The sequence below is a fragment of the Poecilia reticulata genome, linkage group LG12 (assembly GCF_000633615.1).
Source record: "Poecilia reticulata strain Guanapo linkage group LG12, Guppy_female_1.0+MT, whole genome shotgun sequence".
NCBI classification, from domain to species: domain Eukaryota; kingdom Metazoa; phylum Chordata; class Actinopteri; order Cyprinodontiformes; family Poeciliidae; genus Poecilia; species Poecilia reticulata.
Genome location: NC_024342.1, coordinates 2,009,302 through 2,028,035, shown reverse-complemented (window position 1 = coordinate 2,028,035; position 18,734 = coordinate 2,009,302). Strand labels below are relative to the sequence as shown.

General features: G+C 40.3%; 1 protein-coding gene across 1 annotated transcript in view; it reads right to left on the bottom strand.

The window, feature by feature from the left end:
• Nucleotides 1-6,406: 6,406 nt before the first annotated feature.
• LOC103473175 (myocyte-specific enhancer factor 2C-like) overlaps nucleotides 6,407-18,734 on the bottom strand; it is a 31,852-nt gene continuing 19,524 nt past the window's right edge. Inside the window, exons 5-11 of the mRNA XM_008423180.2 lie at nucleotides 12,903-13,046; nucleotides 12,630-12,813; nucleotides 9,075-9,119; nucleotides 8,783-8,946; nucleotides 7,665-7,776; nucleotides 7,469-7,592; nucleotides 6,407-7,376 (exon numbers count right to left, since the gene is read on the bottom strand). Coding sequence (XP_008421402.1) covers nucleotides 7,028-7,376; nucleotides 7,469-7,592; nucleotides 7,665-7,776; nucleotides 8,783-8,946; nucleotides 9,075-9,119; nucleotides 12,630-12,813; nucleotides 12,903-13,046 — 1,122 coding nt within the window. The 3' untranslated portion in view covers nucleotides 6,407-7,027. The remainder of the gene's footprint in view (nucleotides 7,377-7,468; nucleotides 7,593-7,664; nucleotides 7,777-8,782; nucleotides 8,947-9,074; nucleotides 9,120-12,629; nucleotides 12,814-12,902; nucleotides 13,047-18,734) is intronic.

The window sequence follows — 18,734 nt, the reverse complement described above, 5'->3', positions numbered from 1 at the left end:
CCAAGGAAATAATTTCTCACCCGGGATGTTTCAGAAGAAATTATATATTTTTATTGCATGTTTCACTTTTCCTCGTTATTCTGGTGGAGTGAAGATTTGTTGATTTTATAAATTTTACTTTAAATCATACCCAGGGTTACCTAATGCCTTTTCCATATAATCACACAGCAGTTGCTGGGTTTCTGCAGGTGTCATCAACTTAAATTTAAGGTTTTTAAAAACCTTTTTAGAATTTATTTTCACACTGAATGCATATAGTATCTTATAGGTTGGCTACAGAAGTGAGTCAGTGGCAAAGAAGAACATCATCCAACCAAGTGTCAATAAATACACTTACGATACTCTAGGTCAGTGGTTCTGACCTAGAGTTGGAATAAGAAGGGTTCAGTGAGTGCGCATATGCAACTGGGGGGTTCAGTACCTCAAAAAAGGTTAAGAACCACTGCTCTAGGTAAAAAAGCTAGGTAGCTAGTTGGCAGGGGTACAATTAGCAGCTAGTTAGCGGTAGCCTCAACTGCTTTAAGTCACTGAACGTTGTGATGTCTTCATGTGAATCAAATGTTTTCCTAGACTGAAAAGTAAGAAAAAATAAATTACATAGAATATGCATGATTAAATATTCCAGCCACTACAAAATTTGAGACTTGTGATTAACATATTAAAGGTCAACTTATTGGATTTCCATAAACTTTTTTTAATAATTATTTTTTAACATATTAAGGCCTTAATTTTGGATTCATGAATGTAAGGCTTTTTAAGAAGCCGATACTTTGAGTTATTTGAAAATAACCGGACTTATAATAAACAGAACTTACTCTAATGTGGAATACTTATTTTAAGGAGCATCACATGCAGATGGCAGTGAACACTGGTCTCAACTGGCCCATGGCGCCATCTAGTGTTCAGTTCTTTTAATGCTCTCTAAATGTGTCAGTCATTAAATACATTAGAGAAATAATTTTTATGTGAAATATTTCATCCCCTGGTTTTCATTAAAGTACATATGAAGTTGAGAACTCTCAATTTGAAGTGGGAGTATTTTAGTTGCTAAAAGATCTGAAACACAGCCAAACTGGTGACGTAATTTTTCCTGTTTCATCCTTTTACTCTTACTTCATCACCTATTAATACAGATCACGTGTCTATCGCGATATGCACTGTTATTGATTTATCGGCCAGTCTTAAGTGTAACTGCAGGGACACAAAAACAAACCACATCAGACATGTGGAACAAAAACATGAGCATTTTTATTTTCTGCAAAATACAAACACTACCACAGTTTTGAGTGAGGGAGTTCTGCGACAGCCCATGTGCTCTTGGTTGGTCGGTGAGTCAGGTGGCGACAGAAGGCCAGCTCATGCCGCTAACAATCGCTCAGTACATCCGGAAGCAGGTGATGAGGGGAGAATGCAGGCCAAACTTTTATGTTTCTTTTGTACAGAAAAGATTCACCAACCTGCTCAGATGAAAAGAAAAATTAAGTACAACTTTTTTTTTTTATTTTTAATAAGAGCTTTGTAGGTACCTGACAGGTCCAGACAGAAACTGGTTCCAGAAATAAAACAAAGATTTGATTTGAAGCTTTTCACGCTGCTTAGCTTACGTTCTCTCTTTCTTTCTTTTTAAAGCCAGCCTTCTATTTTCATCTGAAGTCAGCTGGCGCCACCTGGAGTCCAGGAGTGAGCTCCCGACTATTTTTTTTTTTTTTTTCTAACGTGTTTTAGGTTTTAGACGACCATCCTGACTTATGGAGATGGAGGAGAGAAGTACCTCAGCCACGTGGAGTTCATAAAAAGCAATTTGCGTTGCTCCACCATTTTCTAAGAGAATTCAGGCGCAGAGCAGAAAAATGAAGAGAGGCTGAGGGGTCGAGCTCCAAATATACAGTTTTAAGCCAAAATATTCAAATTTGATCCCTCAGCCACTTCTGTCTTTTCAATACACAGAAATAAAAACAACAAGAACAAAAAAACAACAGAAATAAAAACCAAAGGAAAACTCTAATAGGGAGGATAGTTGCAGTCGTATGTCCAGTTTGAACAACCTGGATGTGTGGCTGGTGTCAGACTGGCTGAAACATGGCATCAAGAGAAATTATTGGTGTTTTATTTGGACTTGGAGGTAGAGAATTAATGAGCTTTCATTTCAAAAGCTAAACAGGAAGTCATTCCCAAATCAGAGTTCCCACCTCCAGGGTCAACGCAGCGCGCCATAACTGAACACTTTTAGGGGTGCGCCAATAAATAAACCAGCTGATAAATCGGCTCTGATCACCTTGGAGATCAGATGATATTTACATGTGAAGTCGATCTTATCTACCTCAGCAGAGGTCCAAAAACCAACCAGCATCGTCTGCTGCTCTGCAGTGAGAGATGTTTGCCTGACAGACCCGCTTATCATGTCTGCATGTTTGCAGTTGACAGTAGTCACCCAATTGTTGCCAACTCAGGGACATTCTTGCCACATTTAGCAACTTTTCAGATAAAAAGATAGATACTGGCCAAAATGGGAATCGACGGGTCAGACTTCTTAAAGATAAAACGGTGCATTCCTACTCTGCTACATCTAGAAGCAGCTAAAAAGTTTCTCTGTCTGAGGATGGAAACGTTCAGTTGGATTTTTTCTTTGGATCTTGTTTTCCATGTTTGGTTTGGGATTCCTGATCTGCAGCTCTGAACAGTTCATAAACTGAACTGTTCTGTTCAGTTTATGATAACTGAACAGAACAGTTATAATAAACTCTTTACTAATCATAATCATATGTAACTACATTTGACCGTATTGTGCATGAACAGTCAAATGAGGCTACCTGTAACTGAATCGGAATCTTCTTATGATTTGATTGTTCATGTAAGCATTGGTTGGGTTTTATATTTCTATGAATATGAATTGGACCTGTTTGTGCCATAAAGTGCCTTGAGATGTTATTATAGAAAAAACAGAACTGAAATGTAACCCTGTAGTTACCTTTACAGTTACAGTAGCTCTTACTGTAACTGTACAGTAGTAATGGGACACTGCTGGAATAAATGACCTGAGTGAATGAAAAAGCCCAGTAAGGTGAGCAGCCGGGTCTGACACCAGCCGTCAAATCCTTGTGCTTCCTGTTGCGTCTGTATATGGAGACTCAGACTGTTCAATAAAACATCCCGTTGCTATAGTAACAAAGGAACCTTTAGTCTCTAAACACACCAGCAGGTTTGTGCAGTAAAGCATCTCTGTTCTGTACGTTATGGCTTTATAGCTCCTCACTCTGACGTCTGACTTCAGGTGGACTGGACAGAAAACTGAAAACGAACCACAACAGAGGAAGTTACACAGCATTCAGACACAGCCCATTCAGACCCATTCAGACACACAGGAAACAGACTATTTAGAGCTGAGCTTAAATGACTGGATTATTTAGTGTCTGAAGACCAATTTGTACATCAGTAGCATGAAAAACTGGATGATCATCTGAGTCATTTTGTGCTTTGGAAATAAAAGAACTGAGTAGAAGGGGTGGATGATGTGGGCTTAAAGTTTTATCACAATATTTTGTGATAAACAAAACTGATAAGCACTATTTATCCCTTCTTTTTTAGGTAACTGCATGTAACTACATTTAATCATATTTTCAAATTTATTGATACTCTCAATGAACAAACAGTGGAGAAAATTGTCCATTTTCTTTACACCCTTGTCCCTCAGTGGGGTCAGGAGGGTTGCTGGTGCCTCTCCAGCTAACGTTCCGGGTGAGAGGCGGGGTCACCCTGGACAGGTCACCAGTCTGTCGCAGGGCAACACAGAGACACACAGGACAAACAACCATGCACACACACACTCACACCTATAGGGCAATTTGCAGAGGCCAATTAACGTGACAGTCATGTTTTTGGACTGTGGGAGGAAACCGGAGTACCTGGAGAAAACCCACCATGCACAGGGAGAACATGCAAACTCCATGCAGAAAGACCCCAGGTCGGGAATCGAACCGAGAACCTTCTCGCTGCAAGGCAACAGCTCTTGGAGAAAATTGTAAAACTAACAATCTCAACAATATGGACAGTTTTGGGAGGTTTTAAATATTATTAATTGAAAATGATCAATTAATAATAATTGATAATTTATGTAAAAATTCATGACAATAAATTTATGACGATAAATGCTCACCCCTGCTTAGTAGAAGAATGTTTAGTGATGTAGGTGACAACCATTTAACCATTCTAAAAAACAAAGAGACAAATATTTGTTTGCTTTTGATAGAAACATTTTGCTTCTTGTTGGATTTTCTTTGAAAATCAAAGCAGCCCACAGAGATGTAGAGGAATCAAGCCTGACAGTTCTGCTTGTCAGAACTTTTACCAGGTTTTTTTTTTTTTGCTGGATGAGTTACTTCCAGCAGATGAGTTACTTCCAGTGGTTTTTAATTCTTCGCAGTGGCGGAGCCGCGTCCGCAGTGGTTGAACAGCGGACTGCGCATGTTACAGTCTGATTAACTTCTGCATCGTCATTTATTTCCTCGAGATAAACTCCCGGCTCCTCAAATGGATTAACACAACGTTGCATTCTCTTTAGTTTTCTCTGGTCTGTAATGGAGACTTGAATTTAATGCGCCATTTCAACCAAAGGTTTTGAATGCGCTTCCTAACCAGACGCTCCAAAGCGTTATTTAACAATATGAGGTGTTTAATTTATTTTTAACATTGTATTTTCATACATTTATGCTAGGGATGCTCAAGTCTAGTTTTCCAGAGCTACCATCTGCAACTTTAGATGCGTTCCTTCTCTAACACACCTGGATCATTGACTCATTATCAGCCTCTACAGAACTGAGCTGCTGCTGATGAGGGAAGTCAACCTTTTGTCTGGGGTGTTTTAGCAGGGATGCATCTAAAAGTTGCAGTCTGGAGGACTGAACCTGGGCTCTCCTGATTTGTACCGTCAATGTGGCCCGTTGAGGGTGGTCAATATGCTGAAGTGGCCCTCGGTGAAATTCAGTTTGACACCCCTGATCTATTGCTACTTAAGATTTTATTGTCACATTAGCTTTGGTTTCAGCGTACAACCAGCGTTCAGTAGGGACTAGAGGAAATGTTGTGTGTAAACATTCTGTAGTGGTTCGTTTTCTTAGCTTCCTGTCAGATCCAGCCCAAACTGCTCCTGATGTTTTGACTGTCTGTATATAAATATCAAATTTTTTTTTTCTTTTGCCGCCAGACTCAGAAAGCTCATCAAAAACTGAGCATCTCAATACCAAGTAAAATTAATACAACATTTTTTTTCCTAAGCAACCTGTTGCCTTGACTCCATTAGACCTCTCAGCAGCCATCTCAACACCTCTGCCTGTCCTCAACCTTTCCAATAACAGAACCAGCAGGATCTTCCTGTGGTTACTCTGTTAGTGGAGAATCCCCCGCTCAGCACCTACCCTACTCCTTCACTCTTTTCCTACTTGTTTCATCGGCTTCTTTGCCCTTTAACCCGTTCTCCTTTAATTGTGCAATACATTTAGAAGCATTTGTTTATGTTGAACCTGCAATGCAGCTCGTGTAACAGCCGTGGAGCGAGAGCATCAGAGCGGATCCACGTTCAAACTCGCCAGTAGCTTCACTGTTCAGAGTACCAGACTTCTTCACTTTGACCTCTCCTTTACTTGCATACATGAGAAACTCACTTATAATCCCCACGCTACCTAAACACACACTGAAAACAAGCAGTAAATGTACACCGTCAAACCTCCCCGCAGAGGATGGCCTCAGGCGAAAGTCTCATCTATCAGCGTACATCAAAAAAATTCAATATAAAATACAAAAATTCTCAAGATTTACTTATGTGTCAAAAAGTTCTTGTGGGAAAGTTTGAACTTTGGGTGCAATAATGGGAAGACATGATTAAAGTAAGCTTATTTCTCCAAAGAGAAATAAGCTTACTTTAAAATTCAGGAGAAGGATAAACTACAGTTATTAATCAGATTAATTGGATTAATCGTGATTGATCGATTATTGAAATAATAGTCAACTAATCTAGAAATTGATTAATAGTTAACTGGTTCTAAAAAAGGCCAATTGCTGAAAGAAAAAACCACTCAAGCAGGAACTAAACTAAAAACTGTATAAAGACATCTACAATTTAGAAAGGTAAATATGATCTACCCAGAACTCAAGTGGAATTTTTAGCTTCACTTGGTTCAAATTCTGCAATAAAAAAGAAATCTCCTGTTAAGCACCTTTTGCTCTCCAAATATTAATCAGCAGATGAGTCTTACACTGTAGTGATGTAACAGCCTGAGCTTTCCATGTTCATGTCAGAAGTTTTATTTCAGCTGCAGATGAGTAAAAATGTTGATGCATTTTAGGCTTAAAAAGTGTATTTTCCTATTTAAAAGGAATTGAATTTTGTTCATTTGTATATTTTTCATGTATTTCTAACATTATATAAAATAAGCTAAAGTGGTAAAATGAAAAATCGACAATTTTTAAAATCTGATTAATCGATTACTAGAATAATCTTTAGCTGCAGCCATAGTTAGACAATACCAAGAGACATGTCTGTTCAGTGCAGGATCTGAACAGGATGGAGCAGCTGAACACGTTTGTGCAGCTGGCAGGTAGAGGCAGCATTATGTAGAGGCTCCTGGTGACTCTGGAGGAGCTGCAGAGATCCTCAGTTGACAGATAGGATCTGTCAACTATCAGCTGAAACTTTATGGAGCATTGGCAAGAAGAAAGATATTATTATGGTACACAAAAGGCTGCATATTTGCATTTTACCCGATTTTGAATAAATAAATATTTCATATGATGTTCAGAATGTTGTGACACACAGATAAACTTGAGAGTTTTGTTTTTCAGGTGATGTGTGCTGATCCTGACCTCACATCGCAAGACCAACCGCCTCAACTACAGACCACCATTAAACATAAAGCACATGCATTCAGTACAAGGAGAATATGATAGTGATAATCATAATAATAATAATAATAATAATAACAACACTATATGGTAACTTTACTCCCCCCTGTTCCTGTGGAGCTGCTCCCTCCCACTATGTGGCCCAGCCTTCTGATAGCCTCATCCGTTTTACTGACGGGCTGTGACGTTCCTCCTGACTGGACAGCGGCTGCAGCAGGAAGCTCTCATTGCCGTGGTGATCCTCGCGCTCCTCGCTGCCTTCGTACGAGCTGCCACAGCTGGAGGCGCTGTCACCAGGGGAACTGCCGGATTCGTGGGGTCCCCGGCCGGCGCCGAGGGCATATCCGGCCTCATTGACGCCTCCTCTGAGTCCAGCCCCGCCCACACCCAGGCTCCGGTCTCTGGGAGGAGAGGCCGGCTCACACTTAATGTGGAGGTTGTGGTGAACGCCAACGTCCAGGCTGGAGTTCTGGCACAAGTTTCTGTAAGTATAGGAGACAGTGCGATAATTGTTTTGGTTCTATGCGTGAAGCCATGGTTCGCCATCAGAATGGATTCGGTCAGGTTTTCTCACCCCATGTGTCCGAGCGCCGAGTGCTGGAGGTTCTGCAGCTGCTGCTGCTGCCAGCTCGCCACCGATCCCAGACCTGAGCCCCCGAACCCAGACAGGGAGGACAGGTCACTGCCCAGGGAAAAGTCTGAGGGAGGACAACACAATGTCAGGCTGACCTTTAACCTTTAACCTGTAACAGCGGTCTGTTTGTCCTCACCTGTGCTGTAGGAGGAGATGGCAGAGGGATACCCACCAATCCCAGAGGCAGCGATAGACACTGCAGGAGTGGACAGAGTCTGAGCTGTCTGTGAGTGATTTATTCTCTGGTTCTGAAAAAAAGAGAGAAGTTTGACGATTAGAAACACTAAACAAAGACTGAATCAGATTAGGTGATCATGGTCATCTGTAAAGTTATGATACTATTATCACTAAGACATATGCAGATTTACTGCAGGTTGGAATATGAAATTGTGTGTGTCTATGTGAAAATTAACACTTCACTTTTTACATGCAAGTTTTTGTTGCATTTACAAAATGACTGTAAGTCCCTGAGTCAAGGGCTGTAATATTTTATTTTGAACAGTGATACCCAAACCTTTTGCCTCGTTTGCCAAAATTGCCAAGGTGAAAGTACTTAAAGGCCACAAAAGAAACTTAATAGCACAAAAATCCTATTGCAATTTTAATTTTTTAAAAATCTAAACCTGCAATATACAAATGCAACATGCAAATGCAAAACATGCATTGTTGTCCACCACTGACAGACCTTGAGCTGCAGTTTGAACATCCCTGAGTTGCAACAGACTGTAATTAAAAACGTACTTCATATAAAATGCTTATTCAGATGAAACACTAAGTGACTGTGTTTGCTGTTTATATTGGTGTGATAACCTAAGAACCATTAGAGCTTTTTGATTTAATCAAATAAGTTTTTAAGTGTTTGTCTATGTACTGCTGGATGTTATGAAGTTCCATTTTAATGTCGGGTCGTTTTTGGGCTGAACTAAAGTAGAATGAATTATTGATCATTTGAATGATATACATTTGTTTTTATTCTACCTTTAATGATATTGATTCAAGATAATAAATGATGAAATATTTTTCTTAGCTGTAAGGATAAATAGATTTGGTGGTAGAAAGACAGTTTAATGGTATTTAATGCTGCACTTATGTTGAAATATTAGTCATTAGCTCATTGGTTTTATCAAACTGCTGCGTTGGTTGAGGGGTCTTAGACACAGACTCAACTGATTATTAATGTCTTTCCTCTAAGAATCTAAATATTCTCTGGACAGAAGAAGGAAGCCAAGTGAGACAGTGAAATGTGATAAAAACCGTTGGCATGATGGAGCACTTGTTGGAGGGCGGCATCAGTGTGCGGAGTTCAGGCTTGTGGCTCATGCCCATGTGAGGAGGACTCTTATCCTGCATGTTCTTAGAGACGCCGGCCGGGGACATGAGGCCGGGGGAACTGCAGTGGGAGCTGAAGCTGCCATTTCCTGTCAGAGATCATAAAGTTTGAATTATTAGTTAAACACAAAATGCAGGAGAGCAGATTGGTCTCAGAAGGAGGATGGTTTAGGCCACTTGCAATTTATGGATTTGAGGAATGTGAAGGCAGCCTTACCCACGCCGGAGACCACGGTGTTAGGAAGGTCAGAAGCCATCAGCCCTGCAGAAGATGGAGACATGCAGTCACTGACCCAGGTCAAACACCTGGTTAGGATTCTGGACTTCAGGCTGAGAAGATAATGGTCTCAATATGTTCGTCTTAATTCAGAGTTTCCATCCCACTTTTTCTCAACAGTGGTTAAACTGTTAAAAGATTCATGTAATTTGGACTTCAGAAAGACTGGATCATGGCGGAAAAACATGACTCATAATTCATATCCAGTTTTGCGAAACAACTCAAAACTGTTCCTATTCTTTATGATTGTTTTCCAACTCTGTCAGCTTTACGCCACACACATACATTGCTGTGGCAACCAACTGACAACGGCTCCATTCGCCGGCAGAGCAGAGATCATGTTCAAGTCTATAAGGGTTCAACACCAACAAACCCACAAATAACAGAACCAGGGCTTAAAGTAAAAAAAAAATCCTGAGCCTGAAACTTATAATTATGATAGAAATTAACTATACCGTTGCTATTGCCACATTTTAATAAAAATTGTCTTTGAATAGTGCAAACAATGGCTTCTAACAATACAGTTAACAAGTTAAACACTCAAACTTAAACAAGACTTCAGGACATTTCAACTCAAAACAAAATGTAAAATGTCTGTGCCCTAAAGGTTWGMCTTACAGGCAACAATCCCTCAACATTAAATWAGAATCCTTTCAATGTTTTTGCAAGTAATTTAGAACATGCAACATTACCAACTAAATCAGTTTCTCACCCTGTTTCAGCCCAGCGCCCCCCCAGCCTTTATCCAGGTCCCTCACCGCCCCAAACAAAGTATTTGTAGGCTACTTTGCACTGACTATTATTTTATYATTAATATYACTATCACTATTGTAGATGTTTTGATTTTTATGCTTGTTTCTGTATTTATCATCAAAAATAATTTAGCAGAGAACAAAAACGTCATGGAAATAGAAATTATTTTCACAGGTGTCTAAGAAAAATGCAATGAACATTCAAGTTAAACTTGTTAGGTCTAACAGCAGCTAATCAGAGTGGAAAAAATATTCTTGTTCTTTGCCATTTTCTAGTTGTTAAATATTACACAAAATGACCAGATAAAAGATGTTCAACATGCCAGTTTAAACTTTGAACTATTTGCAAAACGACTGAGCTCTGCAACATTAAAACATGTATAGAACTGTAACTACATTAATCATAACTCTTCTTCTCTTCAGTGTTTCTGTGGGTTTCTGGTGGTGCAGCTCTGTGCTGCCTTCAGGAAAACAGGACATCAGAGCATCATCCATAAAATTTCACCCACATGGCATTTATTGTGTAAACCAGAGCTTTCAGTGGAAAAACAAAAGTTCCAGATCCTTTTAATGCCATACAAATATGAGACAGAAACATGGATTATATCTTTATATAAACTATTGATTTATAGATTAATAGTTTTACTGGACAGAAATTACAAAGAACAAATCTGGTTCTTAATCAAATCCTAATGAGTCAAATTGAAAGTGTCATGGAGTCATCAGCCTCATGACATTAACACTGACATGAAAAATAATATTGAAGAAATAAATATATCAAATCTAATTAAAAATATAAATAAGTGATCAGTTTTTTACTGTTATGGTCTGTAAGATATATTTATTCTCAGTATTAAATGTGGTCTCAACAAATCCATGGCACTTCAACAATATTATTTTACCTTTTGTCTGGAAATCTGTTTATTCTTGCCATGCAGTCTCTGTATTAATTATTGCTCTATAGGTCTTGCCATACAAGTTTGTTCCTCTGTATTTACTTTAGTTTCTTAGTTTATTCTTGAATTTTGTTCTTCATTAATTTCCATTTAGTTTCCTTTGATTAGTATTATCCTCTCTTGGTTTATTGCTATGTCCACTTTAGTTTCTTTCCTGTTGCTAGATTTATTTTATCGTTTATTGACCATCAGTAATCTTCACTCATCACCTGCTGCGCCTCCTAATCATCATGTGTTTCACATCATGTGTTGATTTTTCACTGTTCAGCGTCGGATTCTCTGTTTTTATGCCATAATTCACATCTAGTTCTTCGCTCCGTTTTATGTCCCGCTTCTCCTGTTTCAGAGTTTTGCGCGATGTGCCCCTTGGTTTTTTTTAAACCCCTAAGGTGCAGGGCGGTCTGGAAACATATCGATGGGGAAAAGGCAGACTGACATAAACCTTTAAAACAACGGAAACAATTTTGGTATTTTGATTATTGAAATTTAAAAGTGCTGTGGTACTGTTGTTCTATCACACCAGTTTCATACCGGACCACTTACAGCACCGGTGTTAACGCTACAAAATGAACGCTACAAAATACAGTTTTAGCAAGTTGCTCAAAGTCTAAACTGGCATTGTTGTGCATTTAAGGTGTAAAGTTTACCTTCGGCCAAATGCCCCCCAAAGGAATCCCAGCGCCCCCTTTTGTAAAAATGTCTGTCAACTTCCCATCTTGTCCCCTTTCCTCTAGCCATGCCCAGCACCACTTGTTTTTAATTCCTTTCTCAAGTAAACGTGTTTCTTTACCGGGTCAGACAAACTCCACCGAACCGAAGCATGTGCTTCTTTTCTACAAACCGTTTTACATTAATTGGTCAAGAAAACGGAAGCTAGAACTCTGATTGGCAGACATCTTTGTAGACGGAGCTTTTTAAGCTCGGAGACTACATTTTGGTTGAGGCAGACCGTTTGGTCAAAAGCCGGAAATCCGGCCCCCGGCCGGAGCTCTTTAAGCCCTGCAGAACATAAGAACCCCAACAGAACATTTGGCCAGTTAGAGTTTTATGTTTTCAGGAATGATTTATTTTCACAATTATTAATAAATGATTGCCTGAACACCAGCTGTGGTTGATTAGTCATAGAGACTGATGATCTGTTAGAGTGTAGGTGGACCGCCTTATTTTTTGGTTTCCTGAACCGAAACACACCAAACTGTACAGCACATGTTAAGATTGTCAAAGTCAAGCTAGCATAGCTAACCTACTTCCCAATTCTTCGCTATTTCAATTTAAATTAAAACTTTTTTCTGACCTATGACATGTGATACTGTTTTACCTTATCTGGCTGTTATAGTGCAGATAATTAAGAACAAAACATTGCGTCCCTTTTTTAGATTCTTTGTGTGATTGTGCCATTTTCCCGACCATCAATATTCTTGACTCAGTGCATAGCAATGACACATGTGTGTCTCCTCACAGTCACGTGTCGTCCAATCCAATAATATACATCAATGAAATTTGGTCCCAGGGTTCTGCGCTACAGGGCCACAGGCCCCTGGCTTGCTCCAGCCTAGAACCGCCCACGATTATAAGACGCTAGACGCCTTTGGTCTCAGCCCCTCTTGGATTAGTCATTAGCTTCACCATCTCGTAACACGCTAATCTGGATTTACACTGAATGAAAATGCCAAGAATGTAATCTACTGTAGGTGAGATATTAACTTCACAAACCCAATTTTGAAAATGCTCATCAATCCCCTTCATGGAAAACTTCTAGCCTAAAGCTAAAGTCAGTATAAACACACCTGCATTCCCAGCGCTACAGGGTCGTTGGGGGGACATAGTGTTTCTCTGCAAGGATGAGTGTGAGATGGGCAGCAAGTTGTGATTACCCACAGCGCCCCCTATGGCTTGGTGAGCGTACAGCAGCCCGCTGGGATTGCTGCCTGGAATGGTCACCCCCATGTCGTAGCCAGAGGGAGGCAGACCCTGTTGGACCAAAGTCAAAAAGTGTTTTAGAACCTCCATAAAACGACACCATACACTCGCTCTGCAAAAGAAATTAGATGTAGACGTACACAGATTCTCTGCCTGTTGATCATCAGATCGATGTCTTCGTTGAGTTTGCAGTACTTGTCGTCTAACTCTGGGCTCTGGCCAGCAGAGTCATCAGCTTCGATGTCGGGGCTTTCACAGCCATTTAAACCCTTCTTCCGTAGAGTCTGGCGAGAAACAGAAGACAAGAGTGGATGAGTTGACTGGTCTAAACTTTTTAAACCGTGGTTAAACCAAAATAACAATGGTTATTATAAAAATGCTGTACACTTTTATATTGTTGTTATAAAAATGCTATCAAAAAAGGCTTAAAAAATGTGACTTTGTAATTTATCTTTCTAAAATTGGCCTTGTGTCTCTTTAAAAACTTCTGGTCTTTCTGAAACTCACAGTCATCACAACATGGCTCCTCTATTAATCCTTTAACAATGTTTTTTTTTTTTTACCAGTGTTGCTCTAAGAAGTAGCTGCTATAATGAGCTCAGCAGATGTGCAGTTCCACCAGGTGTTTGCTAATTGCTGCTGGCTATTCTGAAGGAGCTGAGTGGAGGAGGGCTGCTCTGTGAAGCCTGGAAAATACAGCTCTCAGGAGGAGCCCAGGCATTTTTCACAGCTGAATGGTTGCCATGGGAGATTAAAGGATTTCTCAAACATGCATGAACGAATCAAAACAACACTCCTGGTATGTTTTTGATCAGGAAACAACATTGCAACATAAAAAGCTAAAAAAAGTTGAGTTTACATAATACTTCCCCTTTAAAATTAATATAGCAGTGCTGACCACATGAGGGCGCTGTCTGAGCAGATACTGTCACCAGTGAGACTTAGGTTGCAACAAAAGTTGTCAGCAGTGAACTCCGACCTGATCAACTTTTTCCATGGTAGAAGGAGTCACTCTTTACTTTTACATGAACAGAAGACAAGTTCTGATGAGGATGGGTCCACTGAGCAGACCACATGTCAGTGTTGTGAAACATCTGTTCACACAAGGATCAGGTGGTGATAAGTGTGTGTGTGTGTGTGTGTGCGTGTGTGGATGTGTGTGTGTGTGTGCGTGCGTGGATGTGTGTGTGTGTGTACAGTATGCAGTTTGGCTCGTGGTGCCTGTTTCAGCACTTCACACCCCATCACTCCAGCCTGTCAGCAGAAGGACACTGCAGGCTCCCCTAGCGATTGGACCAATCAGCATCCGACTCATCCCATCCGAATCCACCTGTTTCCCTTTACAGAGAGAGGGTGGAGTGTGGTGAGGCAGCTCCCACCAATACAAGTGTGGTTGGCGGAGGGATGGCCGTAGAAGGCTATTTTTTGCTCCAGAATGTGTGGGAGCTTCTTGTTACTCCCATACACACATGCACATGCTCGCGTTCACACGCACACACACACACGCACGCACACGCCCACACACACCAAGTAAAATCAAAGACAACACAAAACCCTTAGCTTGTTTTTCGAAGAAAACTGAACTTGAGAGTGAGTCATTCAGATGGAGGGTGGAGCTAAAGCTGAGACTTCACTTCCAGAAGGATTTTTTGGTTCTATATACTGGAAGTATCTACTAGAGGTCCAAGACAAAGTTTTAAAAGTATTAATGGGATAACTATGAATTCCCATTTTGTGCCTTTTACAAATAAAGTGAAGATTTTCCAAATGATAAACTGATTTTAAGGGCAGAAAAATCTTACGATCAGTTTGCTTTAAATTCTGAACTAAATACCCCCCAATGCTTTTCCATTGATTCCACTTTCTCTTTTTAGTCTCGCTCGCATCCCAGCGCTCTGCTTTTTCGTGGGTGGTCTCCGACTCCTCCACCACCACTACCACACCAAATGATCCTCCGGATGCGTATGTCTTTCTGTGTCTGCTGCGATGGAGACGGTGCTCTCAGGGCCGTGACGTTCGGCTTTTACAGCATCGCACAGCTACCAAAATTAGAGCTACTTTATTTGGAGACCTAATAAATATAATTGATTTGTTTTATGGCATCATACTTTCCCAATAAGTTACAAAACAAATTTTTTATTGAAATAATTCTAAACTTACCAGCAGAAAAAAAAAGAGAAAAATCCACAGGTGTTGTAAGGAACAATCATCAGTCTATTTCCAGTTCAATGAGCGATTCACTTGGCTTGAGTTGGAACACTTGTGCAAACAAACCAAAATAAAAAAGAAAAGTTGGGTTGGTTTAAGATGTGAGCTTTTCAGAATAAAATCGGAGTTTCTGAAAGGCTGAAACAGTTTCAACGTCCAGCTTTTAAACATCAGCTTTTCATTTCGAAATGTTCATAGAGATCCAATTGTTGATATTATTAGTTAGGTCATTTTATACTTTTATGATGAGCTGTTGCTACATGCCATGCCAGTGTACGCCTACTCATCCTGCTCAGCTGCTATAAACTGTACTGGTCACAGAAGGAAAAAGGAAGAATGGAAGCAGAGGAAGCTGTGGCAAAATAAAACTTAGCCTGAAGTTGCCTCTCTTTCTTTTCTTTTTCTTCCTATTGCTTGCACATTAAATAAGACATACACACACACACCTACACACGCACACAGACAAAAAAAACCCACTCAGTCATTCACAGCAAACCACAGACACCCACACTTGCAGGCCGTCATGGCTATTCTTAGCCGTGTTCTGGGTTATTTTTAGACCGCTGCCGGTTTCCAGTCATTTAGCAGGGAGGGATCTCAGCCAACACAAAGGAACTGGAAGGTCCTGCGAGCGTCAGTTTCATCTGTTTCTAATCTGAAAACAGCATGGTGTTGAACACACACACGCATACACACGCACACACACACACACACTAATGAGGCAGAGCTCGCCCGAGCAGAAGAAGGTTAACAGAGTTACAGCAAGGAATGCAGAACTCCTGTGGTTTAAAAATAGCAACAAGGTTCCCAGACTAAACGAATACAAAACAATACGCTGATAGTTATCTGGCCCGCAGCCTGTTCATACACACACGCATACACACACACACACACACACACACACACAGACAGGCGCATGCCAAAAAGCCACATGAGGGCAGAAAAAGATGACCAAAACAAAGGAGCTTCTCTTTCACTGAATTCCTGTCTAGCTGGGTTCTGATTGGTGCAGAGACCCAGAAACACTCCAACCTCTCACAAACAGCTTCCCTTTTCCAGCCTTTAAAATGACTTCGAAATGAGTTTGAAATCGGCTTTGTTGCCCAAAAAGAAGTCTTCCATCATTCTTAAACGGTTCTGTAGCTCCAAAATGGAGATTTTTCAACAGTAAACTTAAACAAAAGGCAATGACCAGATCACTCGCACCCAGTACTTTATATAGTTTGATACACTTGATGTTAGGGATGCCATTGTGATGCTGTCATGGTCAATAACTGATATGAATAGATATGACATTTATTTCACTACTTTTTCTACATCTTAAAACCTCTCTGATCACACCACTGCTTCTTTGCTTCACTGAAACGCCCCACAGTCCTGCTCTGCATCACCATCACTGTCACATGACCAAATATCACATGACCAACTTACTCCCCTCCCCTCCAGAAACAAATATGGTAAAAATAAAAAAAAATCTGGTACACACAGTGAACACAAGGCTGTAACCACAGAAGCTAACATCTACAGTCTTCCTTATGTCTTTGTAGTCTGGCCAATCAGCACCATAGAAAATAAATGCAGCTTCTGGACTGGCTGCCTTGCAGCTAACAGTGTGTCAAGTAGCAAGCAGATATTTCAACTTCCCAAGCTGAATTTTCTTTCAAATATTTTAGAATTGGTGTATGGAAAAATCCTCTAATAAGCTGTATATGTAGAAAAAAATTGAGAATCAAATATCATTTAAATCCACATCACATGGATGCGTTTGTGTTGGTCTGTACCATGAAATTGCGTTAAAAATAACTTGGAGTTCTTATATGTTCAGCATCTTTTTGTAACTATCTGTAAGACAGAACTACACAATTATCATCACTTTATCATCTTCAGTGACAAAACAGTCATTACAACAGCTGTCATGTTTTTTTCCTCATGTGTGTCAGGTTGCTATAAGTGTGCTGTGGAGTCCAGAACTCCTCAGGAGCATACACACGCACACGCACGCACGCACGCACGCACGCACGCACGCACGCCTCCATGTGTTTCTTGTTTGCTGGTAGCTTTTGATACTCGGCCAGCTCACGCCGCTTAAGTTTGTTGATCTCTGATTAGATGATGGGAGGGATAAAGGTCATGCGTAACCTTGCAGGTTGAGGTAGCAGTGCTTGGCTCAACATGGTGCAGGGCTGGCTGAGCCAAGGTTGCTTCTGCTGTGCTGAACATGCATGTTGGAGCTCCACTTAGCTGGTGGGATATTACAGGACTGGTTCATCGTGCTGGGAGGTGGACATATGTCTCTGAGGTGTGATGAGACCTCACAAAGGCTGCTTTCAGGTCACACCAAAGATACCTTCCATCACCAGTTGTCCATTGTGTTCAGGACAGAAAACATGCGTCTACATCTAGCTTTCTAACTGGCTGCCAAGCAAACATTTTGTTAAACTGGTTATAAAAAGTTAAAAAGGGGGAAATTTTGAGCAGCTTATAATTATTTTGACCTTCATTTAACTTGGCAGTTCCTCTGACACCAGTAATCTCGTTTATAAAGACCTCGCCAAAACACCAGCCATACAACCCAAAACAGGACAAGACATTTATATAACAATAAACACTAAAACAGAATGACAGCTGCTCAATCAATATGACTTCTCAAGAAGAAACAAAGATGTTCCTACGTTATACTTTATGTAGTGGCAGCCTGGTCAAATTATGTATGCTACAGTTTCAAATACATAGCATAGGAGCATAGGCGATGATCAGGTGTCTTCCAACATAATTACTAAGTATTACGAAGGGACTGTGAGTTAAAATGAATGAGAGTGAGACCAAGATCAACAAAGAAAATGACAATAAACAAACTGGTATGACACAAAGGAGGAGGCAGCCAAGGAGCAGAGAGGAAGAAAACATAGCATGAAGGTCAAAGGTGATGCAGGTGGAATGAGAGCAGTGTTTGGCATAAATAATCCAGCCTCTGTGGATGTTCTGCAGAGATGAAGAGGTTGCCTGTGCAGATTACCATAATGAGCTAAACAGGATTGCCGTAGATTACAGAGGATTTCGGCACGTGTAAGCCGGCCTCTGACAGGACGACCATGTGGAGAGGGAAGCTCAGGTAAACACTGTTTGTACTGTACATGAAGCTGGTGCTGGTTGACACTTAAGACATACGGAGTTATTCAGGAAATATTCCTGAAAGCAATATCCTAACTTGTGATGAAGGTTGTGGAAATCTATCAGGGTCTGCAGGGTATTCAGAGAAGTCTCAGAAACACAAACAATCATAGTAAATAAATGAACAATTTATTTATGAAACAACCCTTGTTTCATATAAATTAAAATGACCAGAGAAAAGCTTCTCTCTAATTTAAAGATTTTATTTATATTACAGAAAACGTTGGAGCTTTTTGTCCAGTGTCTGTGCCTTACTGTGATTTTTTTAAGGAAATAAATAATCTAATCAATCTAATCAGCTGCTACTAGGCAGTCTTTGTTCGTTTGGGAGTACTCTACTTTCCTGTCTGAAAACCTTCATTATTACACTGAACGGAAGCGTTTTGATCAGTCTTTCATATTTACATTTGCAGTGAGTGTTTTCTTCACCATCATTGTGACCTTTACTCCAAACTTAAGTAGTTTTTTTTGCTGCCTCTGACAGATTTTCTTCCAGGACTGCTCTGTATTTAGCTCCATCCCTCTTCCTGTCAGCATACACAACAAAAACAAGAGTTCCTTCTTCCACATGCTCACTGTGTCGACTACCAGGT